The sequence below is a fragment of the Pyxicephalus adspersus genome, chromosome 7 (genome assembly GCF_032062135.1).
Source record: "Pyxicephalus adspersus chromosome 7, UCB_Pads_2.0, whole genome shotgun sequence".
Lineage (NCBI taxonomy): Eukaryota > Metazoa > Chordata > Amphibia > Anura > Pyxicephalidae > Pyxicephalus > Pyxicephalus adspersus.
Window position 1 is genome coordinate 57661653 of NC_092864.1, and position 12623 is coordinate 57674275.

General features: G+C 37.4%; 1 protein-coding gene across 5 annotated transcripts in view; it reads right to left on the bottom strand.

The window, feature by feature from the left end:
- Nucleotides 1-12623, bottom strand: part of ADARB1 (adenosine deaminase RNA specific B1) — a 63176-nt gene that overhangs the window by 26677 nt on the left and 23876 nt on the right. For 4 of the 5 annotated variants that reach the window (XM_072418606.1, XM_072418607.1, XM_072418604.1 and 1 more), the window contains exon 3: nt 6627-6692. The exons of the other annotated variant lie outside the window; for it this stretch is intronic. In XM_072418606.1, coding sequence (XP_072274707.1) covers nt 6627-6690 — 64 coding nt within the window. In that variant the 5' untranslated portion in view covers nt 6691-6692. The remainder of the gene's footprint in view (nt 1-6626; nt 6693-12623) is intronic. 5 annotated transcript variants of the gene reach the window in all.

Sequence of the window (12623 nt, forward strand, 5' to 3'; positions counted from 1 at the left end):
TTTTTTTAGAATTGACAAGCTAATAATGTCAAAATGCTGTTCAACAGGATCTAAGCTAAGCATTGTATATATGAACTGCTCCAGTGTAATAGCCTGGCACAGCAGTGCTTACGCGCTCATTTTGTAAGCCTCCAGTAACAAGGAATAGGTTGAGAATTTCACCTCATCGCCTTCTACACAAAACAGGCCTTCACTGCCAAGTTTGGGTATAATGTGACGAGGTAACAAACAAAGCAATGGCAGTTTTGCTAATGTAATATGTAATAAAAATGGCAACACCAGTATTTGGAAATAATAAAATGCTAGATAAAAAAATGAAACACATATAGCTAAAGTGGTTTTGAAAAAAAATTCATACATTGGGTAATGACTCAGTAAGCATTTCTAATAATAAAAGTAATTTAGGCAGATATTCAAGGACATTTAGTGTGCACCATCCAGCCTCATTTTCCACAGCTGCTGTAAAATGTTTGTGACAGTTCTAATTTGTGCCACGGTCCCCATGTGTCTTCCCAGCTATGTACCACATTATTTCAATTTCACTCTCTAACTCAAGACAGGAAATGGAGCTAGGTTAAAAGGAAAAAATATTGCCAAACCCGATGGCTTTTGACAAGACAGCAAGTATATAATTTAACTCATTTCTTCTGCAAGGGAAATTAACCCGTGGAACAAAATTCAACAATGATGATTACGGTATCTTTACCTGAAATTATTTAGGCTTTAGATGAAATGTACAATATTTCATTGCTTTCTCCACAGATGATTGTAATTTCATATTGATTACACACACATACGTAATATTTATATATTGCATAAAGGGGGGCAGATCTTTCCAGGATGACAGCACCTAGTTTCCGGCCATCACACATCCTACAGCCTTGTGCACAATAGCAATTTGTTCTAAAACTAACCCATAGAAAATGGTTAAACATGCTGCATTTTCAGGGTGACAAAATGTAGAGGGAAGCTTGTAAAGAGACTGCCTGGCTTGTCCCAAAGCCTTCAAGTTCTTGTTGTACTATACATTTTAAAGCTTTACATGATTTTAAAACGGAAATTACGTATTCTACGATCTGTAAAAAGCTCAGATATTGCCTACACAATCTGTTTAAAAAAAATCTGTATGTAATGGACTCAACCACAGAGCATTGTGCAATAAATCACAAACAGTTCAATTTGTGGTAACTAACCATGTAATACAAAAATGAAATTGGAAACTTGATTCAGCATTTTGTTCTAAATAGATTTTCTTTCTTTAGATGTGGTCATTTCTCCACTGATGACTCTACAAATACTTGAAATATATGTGCTTGTACTTGTGCTTTAGCAGTGGGCTGATGGATACTGACAATTATTCCAAATACTTGAATTATACCTTGCATATTCAGGCACAAATCATTATATTTAGGTTTGGAATACATGGAATTGGTAAACGTATTTGTGTGGAAAGCTTACCAAGGGGAGGGAAACAAGATAAAAGTGGTCCTTCTAATTTTCTTCAAATATGCTTTCCTCTTTTACACACGAACAGATCTGCAGGTGTAAGAATAAGAGCATTCAACGCCTGCATATCATATGTGATCTGTCGAGTTTCCTTATTCAGCACCAGCACATTTATCATGGTTGTCTGCCAATTCTTGATGTGATCTGACTAGGAGGAGAAATAAATTAACCAACTAGGCAGTCAATATAAACCAGACATTGTTTGCCAGCAACCCAACTCTAAAACAGGTGAACACTTCATTACCCTTTGAGTATTTAGTGAGTTCAGGGATTTGACTAGGCACTATATTATGTCTTTCCAGGGTAATTATCAGAAACTAGCAATCTCTGAATGGCCATGGATAGTAAGCAAGGAATGCTTTCCAATAAATACCTTGGCAATCAGCATTATTGTGGGGTCTGATCACAGTAGTGATATTACCCCCCCAATAGCCCGCTATGTTTTAACATTACAGGATAAATGTTATTTTAAACAAAGAGTTACCCCTTTCCCTCTTTCCACTGACTTAAGCTAACCAACCTTCCACTCCAATAGAAGCCAATGGGACATTGGAGGGCAGACATTGCTGACTATAAAGATGAGAGGAAGCTGTAGCCACTAAGAATGACCAGGATATCTGTAAATGTGTGGAAGATGAAGGTTGGATGCTTTAGGTCATGGGAAGGGAGGGAAATCCCATAACTATAAAAGTTACCTTTTATCACACAAATGTATATGATATGTATTTTGTTATGGCAGTGGGTGGGGAGGCTGCGCTGACAAGAAAGTCAATTTTATAATTGCATGGCAGGTCCACGTTACTTGTATGCACTTTTCTTCCTGTGTTTGAATTAGTTTTTGTACAGTAGCAAAACACATATCAGTACTAGTGGTATGTCAGTGGTATACATGAATCCATAATATGGCTACAAGGCTGCTTAATTTTAGCCTAGAAAAGAAAATTGTACAAAGGAATGGGAAGTCATTTTTGCCATTTTTGACCTCCTTCTGAAAATGCCCTTACTCTGGCAGTCTCTGGCCTCAATGCAAGTTGTTGACAGAACAACATAAACAAAAAGCATAAAGTCATGAAAAATACTGAATGTGGTCATGGTCAATTCCAATATGTTGGATAAAGCAACATTTGAAGATGATCTATAGTTTAAAGGTTGCACTAGTCCAAACAGTCATAGTCACCCATTACCAACTGGCATTGTAATTACCAATACTATGCCATCCAGGACCTAAGAGAAAGCCTTTGGTCATGCATACCTACATATTCTAATTTTGAAAGGAAGCATTTGGCTAAATTACTGGATTTTGTGTTTCTAGGAGATACAGACAATGTGTTCTTAACAGCCAGGTCATAGCAGTTCGGATAATGCAATAATCCCTATTCAGTATATTCTGATCTATTACAAAGAATGCAGAAAGAAGCTTTACTTGGATGGTTTTGCAGCAGAAGTCCGAATATCCACGTGGCATCCTGACCACAGGTGTGTAGCTATCTAAAAAAACTGACACATCAGTTTGTGACAATAACCTTTTAAGTTACGGTCAGTGTAACCAAGAACAATGAAGAATCTCACTTTGCAATAGATTCATTCTATTTTACAAAATACTTAAACCTGTAAGCTTAAGAGTAAAAACAAACGTTATATAAAAGTTTCCATTACATAAGCAATACAACACAATGCAAATCAAAGTTCCCAGCTATTACAGACATTATAGTGTCTAGCAATGCGTCTTAAAAGACTATAATTTATTACTCAGCTCTTGCTTAAACACACTAAAACCTGTGTATGTCAGTAATAAACATTACATAAATCAAAGCACTGGTGGGAAAAACAGATGAGGTAGAGCTTCTTATTTTTACAGTTGCCGGAGACATTGGATTTGAGATAATACTTTCAGTGACAGATATGAAGCAGAGAAGGGGAAATCACAATCCCTCAACCAATTTGCTGTACTTATCACTTATAATTCAGCAAGTGCCAATGAATGGCATACTCTGCTTTATCATACTAAATCTGTCATGCTAATGGATCTTCAGAAGCCTTGAATTTTTAAATTAACTTGTCCACAGGCAGCTATGATTATTCCCATTTCTAAATCAACCCTAAATGCAACACCATTAAACTGCAATGTAATAGAAAATGTGCTTTTTAGTCGACAAACCATCTGAAGAAAGATGTATGAAGAATGAATAAAACCTTGATCCTCTGGACATTGGGTATAAATGACTCCAAGGACAATGAATACAAGTTCTCATGCTGGCAGTAGCACATCAGCTCATCAGTGTCCAAAGGGGCAAAGTGCCTTTTGTGGGCAATGTACAGAGGATGCAAAACAGTAAAAAAAAAAAAAAAAAAAAAAACGAAGGAGAAGGCTTGTGAATGTAATCCATCTCCGAATTGTATAACTAGTAAGTGAAAAGATCTCTATACTAAGGTTATGTTCAGAACTGCTTCTGAAAAACATTGCTAATGCTTCTGGAAGCCTACTCTACACAGCTAGGCTTCAAGGATAGTTTTCAGGCAAAATAAAAATTAAAAAAAAAAACCTTGTTTGCGAAAGCCAGCACAGGCTTTTATAGGCGTTTGCAAATCTATGGAGATGTTTGGATGGCCAAATGACCCCGGAAGATACATAAAGCTTCTGAACAAACATTTGAAAAAGCCTAAAGCCTGCACAAAAAAAACAGAACCATTTATTTTTCTTTAAACTACTATTACGAGGCTTTTGTAAGCGTTTGCAGTTTGTAACAACATGTAAATAAGCCAGAAACAAGGGAGGTCTGAACATGGCCTAAGACTTTCATGCTTTGCTCAGCTGCCATGACCACAGAAATCTCAAAAATAAGTAGGTCATACATTGACTCCACAAAACTTTCCAGAACTAGCACACATATGTCCAAATAGGTTTGCTCCCCAGCCCCCCACTACATCCAACCTATAAATCTAAATTACACCTTAACAGTTACCATATAAAGCAAGAATATTTTGGTCTGAAAATGTAGTAAAATTATCAGTTTGTTACACACTTTACATGAAGACACAGCACCATCTTCTGGTGGCCAACAATAATCCACAAAGGATAACTAAAGAAGCAAGCAATCCACTATAACCAAACTCAAAAGTACAAAAAACTTTACAGACTGTAAAAAAAAAAAAGGGGGGGGGGGGATAAACAGACAGGATGCTTGGGGAAGGGGTGCTAGAAGTGGCCACACAATAAAAGATAATTCAGCACTAAAAAGTAAACAAAGGCAAACATCGTATTGTAGCTCTAAAGATAAACCTATTTGGCATACCTAGGGCTAAATGAAAAAATACACAACAGCTAAGTCAGTATCCAAAAGCCTTAAAAATTCAAGCAAATAGAAATAATTGTTACAAATATCAGCTTGAAGAAAGATTACACAAAGTCCACTAACCAAAGTCCACTAACCAAACTAAACATCAACTTCTCCAGATAAAACGTAGCTACCACAAACAAAATAAACTGTTCAGAAATATGTACACTTAATGTTTTGAATGCTTCAAGGGTTTGCATGTGTCATGGAAACAATGGTGGTAAAAGACAAAGATCCTTGTAATAAACGCATAGCCAGAAGAGAAGAATGATTCAATTTCTTTTGTTAACCAAGTGAAGACAGGGGGTTTCACCCAGTGTTCTATTAAAATAAAAGTCAAGTAGATAGACTTTGCTATTAACATGGGAACCCTAAATGGACAGATATATTGCTTACTTATATCTCTGAACAAATTTCCATATAAAATCCGAGTAGTCACAAACAGTAAGGGACCACAACTCTACAAAGGGATTTTAGAATGTAGCTTGTTGCTGTATGTATAAAAAAGTAAGCAAAACATGTTTAATCCTAACATAGCCAGAACATTCAGAAGGCAATCTAGGTAAGGATGTCTTGGGAGCCTGGCTTTGACCTGCATGCTCCTGCAGCAAACCAAGGGAATAGAGACTTGGTCTAAGCATTGCACCTGCAGGTCAGTTCACAAAGGAGGATACACTTGTAGGAACCTATGTGGGGGACCAAATAAGTAAAGACAATGAACAATAAAAGGTTTCTCTGTACCAATCAAGTCCTTCATTTCACTTGAAGTAAGTGTGTATGTGTGGTTAAGGGGTTGAACGGTGATGGGTCAAAGTTGCTATCCTGACTAGAGCCATAATCTGCCATTATGGACCTCCAATAAAACTCCTAGTTGCCTGTCAGGTAACAAAATTAAAACATACTGAGGAAAGAAAGTAAGCAAATGGATCAGCACTTGCTCTTTCAATACAGGTAGTCAATACAGGTTACATACGAGATAGGGACTGTAGGTTTGTTCTTAAGCTGAATTTGTATGTAAGCTGGAACAGGTACATTATTTTAATAAATGCAATTAGGACAGATGTTTGTCTCAACAAGTTATTAGGCAGCATGGTGTCAGTTACTGTATAAAATCCTCACTGTGAGCTAATCACAAAGCAAAAAATATTTTTTTTATGAAGCCTAGACATTTATAAACTTCTGGAGCAAGCTGTGCTTTGATATGAAAGAAAGAACTGCAGAGTTTGGCTTGGTCATTAAAAGTTACAAGAGGCTGCAGAAAGAGCTCACCCCCTAAGATCACCCACAACCTCAGCTGTGTTTAGCAAAAGATTTCTTCTTCAAATCATGCAAACCGTCCCCTTCCCTCTTCAAGACTCCGTCCTGCACAGGAGCAGCAGGGAAGCCCCGTTGGTATCTAGGAGTCATTCATATGTCAGATGTCTTTAACTCAGGGACAACCTCTACCGTTTACCATACACCTAACTGAAATAGAAAGTTCTGTTGGACAGAATACTGGTTGTAGAGGGTATAAACATCAACTATAAAGGCTAGGCCCTATTTGGTTTGCAACCAGCCTTGTTGATGAAATGAGACCCGTTACTGGGAAAGCCTATTTCACCATGAAATCCCAGCATTTTATTATATATATGGTCTACTATAAAGGCTGCTATGATATTTCAGTTGGCAGGCAGTTATTAAAGTGAAGGTAAATCTCGCTATCTGTAGGGCTGCTATAATTTTGTGCTACGAGGATATCTCCCTGAAAATAGAGAAGTTTGAAATTGTTGTTGGTATATTGCTCACCTGAGTTGGGCTTCGCACGGAGTGTCCTGTGGATTCTCTCACGCTCAAACCTGGGTTGTGCCATGTCTGAAATTAAATGGTGGAAACGGCTATGAACATATGTAGGCAGATCTAACATGTCTTCTGAGGTACAGCTTTTATACGCTTCATTTGCAATGTATAGGATTTTTTTAAAGTTGAAACAACTTCCTAAAAGCAAGCCTGAAGTCTGGATGTCTCTTTCACAGTAGCAAGGCTCTGCCCCGTCCCTGGATCCCGAGACTATCAGTCACTCTCATTTAATTGACACATCACCATCAAAAACTGACCGTTCTTGCCGGCATTTTATGGATAATTTTTTATTTGTCCAGGTATAGCATCTAACTGAATGAAGAGTGAATGAAAGTCAGGAGGGAGGGAGTGGAGGCAAGTTCAAAATGGTTAGCGGAGAGAAAATGTCACTCCTTAGATCTAATGTTATTATGACAGTGTAATCAGAACCGTGGACAATGTTAAGTACAGAAGAGTATCAGCTCAAGCATGGTAAGTTTTCTTTTTCTGCTTTGGAAGTTACTGGATACCTGTAGTTCCAGGATGCCAAGAGACTACAGCAGTCCCCATCCCTTAGGGGAGAGTAGGGGGAGACATATGTAAAACGGAAACATTGAAACATACCCTATATTCCTATTATTGGTATCTCTTATTGTCTGTACAGGACTGGACTTACTGTCATTTCCTAATCAGACACCAACAGCATCTTGTGATGTGTCAGGAATGTGCGCAGCTCTGACCACTTGTGTTCCTGGTCTACTGCAAGAGCACAAACAACTCTAGCAGAGTCCTCTGAACAACCATCAGGCAGCTTTTTAGGTTGGGGGAGAAAGAATGAAGTTTCATAATTGCCATAGAAGATTTTTCTTTTTCTTGAAAAAGGTTTAATACTGGTACCTACAATGTTTATAAAAAAATAATAATTTGCATACCTCTTTAATATGCATCCCTATCAGCCTGGAACTTTAAGCTTTTCTCATGAATGTCTCCCTCTGCTGGTCTAACATCACACTACAACAGAATAAAACCTTCCCCTGATCACAGCCTATTTATACTATGAATCTGTTTGGAGTGAAATTCTGTCTCATTTGTGATAAATCTGTTTCAGGCCTTTACAAACCTTAGTTACAAAAGTCCTAATTGATTGTCTAGGACTTCAGGCTCCACAAAGAACTGTCACAGACTACAAGAGGCTGTTCAATTTATGTCCAACTGTGTTGTGAATTTGCTGATGAAATGTCCCATAGTTTATGTTAATTAGCAAAGCTCCTTGATACTATTCTGTCTTTTCTTTAGAACCTTGTGATATAATAAAATAAACTCCTTGAACTAATATTTTTAAATTCTACACTGATATGTTGGCTAACCAAGCAGACATCTACTAAACAAAGAACAGAGAACAAATAAAACACGTCTGAAATCTGACTTGTTAGAATCTTCTGAAATGAAGACTAAACTACATTTTAGAGGTTATATTAAGACTTAAACTTCTATGTCCTTGTATGGAAAAAAAATTCAAAATGTTCCTTATTTGTAACAGGGTTTTTACAGAGAAATGTGCAAGGCTGATATAACCATAAAGCACAGGGCAAGGGGAAAACAGCTTTATTTGCAGGGGCAGAAATGATTTTCTCCATTAAGCACTTTATAAATCACATAATTGGGAGCAGTTCTGCAGCCTATTAGATGCTTACAGAAATCTCTAACACAAATTACTGCATACCTAAAATCTTAAAAATAAGTCTTATAAAGCAAACGTATTTTGTGAGCAGTCTGCATATCAGTATGAGTGAACCACAATTTAACAAATGATAGCATGGCGCCATCCACTGGTCAATAACTAAGATTGCAAGTAGATATTACATAAATACCAGGGACTATTTATCAACTGCTAAAGGGCTTTTTCAACATCAGTTCGGTTGTAATTATCAACATTTTTAATCAACACATTTATAATGTATCAAGTTGTAGGTGTTGCTCATATCTTCAGTGTTTGCCATTTACCAAGTGCTAAGCACATTTTTTTGCAAAAGATGAATCTCAAATTCGAGTCTTTCTCCGCTTTATATAATTGTGCTGCATTCCATATTAAACATTCAGGGAATCCTGCACCCTTTTCAACTGGAAAAGGACATTTGCTGCACTTTCTGAAAGTGGAGAGAAAAGTTTATTTTAACTTGATATATGGGCCCTGATGTAGACAAAAAACAAAATAAACGTCTTTCTCACCCGATGCAGGTTAAAAAGAAGTACAGTGCAGAAATCTGCATATTTAGATTCCATTAATTATATTTGTTTAGGCTTGAGAATAAAAAAAAGACCCCTTTATCTGACATGTACTAACCAACACGTCAGAGTTATTTAGGTCAGTGTTTCCCAACCTTTCTTAGTCGCGGCACATATTTTACAATTAGAAAAATCCCACGGAACACCACCAAAAAGTCAGACACGTAAATTAGCTACCTGCTGCCATCTAGTGGAAGAGTTTTTTTTGGTTCTGCCTATCACTATACATCTCACTATACATCGCTGGTATAGACAAATTAGGACAAATTTTTTGCAGTAAATAAATCATTTTAGGACCAATTAACTGAAATTGGATAATTTCCCACGGTACACCCGAAGATCTCTCAAGGCACACTAGTGTGCCGCGGAACAGCGGTTGAAAAACACTGATTTAGGTTTCCATCTAATGGTAGTGATACAGAAACCCTGCACAAGTGAACCAGGTAGGAACCTGCTTACTTTAAGGGAAGATAAGTATGATCACCTAATGTCAGGACAATAATTGCAAAACAATTCCCCTTTGTAACACCTGACATATCCCTGCTTTTGTTTTGTTCTTGTAGTACTGAACAGGGCCTTTTTGGGTATTATGTATAGGGAAATCTCAGTTTTACCATTGAGACTTCCCTAATGGGTGTAACGTACACATAACGGCAAGCAGATATTAGAGGTCGCGGTGATGACAGCAATTATTCAGGGGCCTCAGATCTGACTCTTAGGACAAACATTTCAATAGGTATCGGCAGCGTTGTATTAACTTATCAGTGAATCTCTGTTATGGCCAATACAGTTTTAGAAAAACAATAGGAGATAAATCAGGATTCACAGAAGTAATGGGCTGGCACATAGTTACAGTACAATCCTTTCGTCAAGTTAAGTGAGAACCAAGTATGATCGTAGGAGAACTGAATACCGGTAATGAGTGAGTTTAGTTACACTTTTTATCAATGACAATTATCAAACATTCAATCATTATTATGAGGCCAGTAACAGAAACCAGAGTAGCCAAAAACAAAGGAAAGAAGAAAAATTAAGGTGTGCCAGGACTTTGATAGAAGACTGTAATTTTGAAGAAGTAAGTAAAAAGCTTAGAGAAGACTAAAGTGAAAAGATACAGGAATGATAGGATTGGAATGACAATGGGCAGATAGACCCCCAAGCAAATATCACAAGCTTTTTTTACTCCCAGGATCATGGTGTATGACTAAAAGGCTCATCCACATACAAGACATTATTATGTAAGTGCAGTTACATATTTCATTTCAGAGTTAAAGCTAGAAAAAAGTTAGCAGAGCATGTAACTAGGATACAAGACATAGGAGGATTATGTGAATATAGATTCCTGCCTATAACAATATGAATAGTTCACAGCCCTCTCTTAAGCAACAATGGAGCAGTACAAAGAGTAAGTAAAAATAAATAGAGATCAGCAACAAAACAAACTTTATACAAACTGCTGTAACCATTTCTCCCACAAGAGGGCACCATCCACTTAATCACACACATTCTAAATAGCTGTAGCACACAAAGTATTATTACCATGTGCCATCAGTGATCCAAGATTACTAGCAATACCAAATCTTTTACAGATGAAAAGCAGCATCCCTTGCACCTTCCAGTTACCTTTTCCATTTATGTAATGTATGCCATTTGCGGAATACCATAAACCAAAAACTAACCCCAGATACATTAAAAAAAAAAAAATCGGTCCAATAAGGCCTCATCTCTAAAATGCTCTAGAACCCAGAGGCTTTTTCATACTTCTTGGTTGCCAAAATATTAGAACCATCAGAACAATGTGAAATGCCATGGTGCAGAAAATCAAATTCACAAAACCGACCACTGGTGCCCAAAGCAGTAGTCACCTACAAATATCATCAAACACTTTCAGGAAGAGATGCAGGTTCCAATATACAACCACTTTCTTTTTTAAACTGGAAAACTGAACTGCTTGCACTTTTCTAGCCAGCCACTTTTAATCAAAGTGAAAGAAGTTACATGGAATCCAGCCTAAGTTTTGTATCTGAAGTGCCACTGAAGATGTTTAACGGATACTTTCAGACAGTTTAGCAAGTTACCAAAAGATGATGATGATGTAATTTATTGGCATATACCAATATATAAATAAGTCACACTAAAGGGTGAGGCTGTGTATTCTGAAAAACATCCCAATGCAACTGCAGCTCTGACACACATGCCTTGCAATAATCCACTGGGCATTTTGGTGTGCTGTGTGGTTTCCATGCATTCACAGGCCAATATAATAAAGTGACTGCCTTCCCACAACAATACATTAACAGGACAATGTGCAATGCACAATAAATGGAAATAGTGAATGGGCTCCAGACTAACATGTTCTAACCACTATCTGCAAGGGAGACATCACTTAAGGCTTATACTCTTTAATAATGCCATTTTACAGATTTTCAAAACTTTCCTACAGTGGTGCCTCGCCCTTTGGAGACACTTGTATCCTTTTTTTATTAAAGGCTTGTCACATACTTAAGTAAGCAAACAGCAAGCCTTTTCTTTTATTATTTAATACCATATAATCACAGCATGGACCCAGAGATCTTTAAATAAAGACTAAGCTGTGTCAGCTTTTTTTAATGCAGAGCTCAAACTTAATATTCATTTTAAAGCCATGATGAACATAAACAGTTATGAACTCCACATAATGCAAATGTATGCAGAAAAACCCTCTTGCCAAGAAAATAATTAAAAATATTTTTTACTGTTTTAAGTGCAGAAAATTAGATATTTTTCTCTACAAAGCCTTTGGAATGTTTTCCAAATCTGCTTTCTCCAGTTTTTGTGTAATTTGTTATTTTTACTGTAGTGGTAGGAAGCACCAGTCAACATGGCTGCTTGCAAAATAAATTACAACACAAATCAAACAATCTGTCAAAAACCTAGTGAGCAGTGGGGAGTACTTTAGAATAATAAACAGGCTCCATACTGAGAGATTAGGTAAACTGCCATTTCTGACTTGGTCCCAAAAAACACACAACTTGCCTCTGCCTTTAACACCTCCCCACCCCGAAATAAATATGCAGCTCAGGTGCTCAGATTATGGTGCCATGACTTGTGGAAGTGACGATATGTTCCACATGGATTGGAAAGGTGTTACCATTTCAGAGGAGTGCTGACCTTACCCAGGTCCCAGCAAATGTAAACTAAGGGGCCAAGCTGGGCCGGCAAATTTAACAAGCTTACCAAGATAAGTCATACCCATAACACCATTCCCACCTCTGTGATTTTTGTCACAGTGTACCAGCAATTGCAATGTGCACCGATAGTAGACGGCGTTTCCTTGTATGATTTGCTGTGGACAGTACATGCACCGATTAATGTAAAGCTGAAAAGCTAAAGACACAACACTGCACTTGGTAAGCACTGCCTGGGTGATCCAACAAACCTAGAATGGATTACTTATTCATTTACTATTAGATGGGCAAATGTTTTCAGTCCTGGATCAGATCCATCCCAAGACTGCTAGATCGCCAAGGATAGTCTATCTTTTCCAGTAGTGGAAGAGCTTTAATAAATCAAGGCCAATGAGTTAACTAGTCTCTTTGGATCTGAGAACTGTATTGATAATTCACAGATTATTGGGGAGGGTGGCAGTGTGTATTGGTTCCGCTTTGGGTTTCAGAGTTTGTATATAAAAAAAGAAAACAT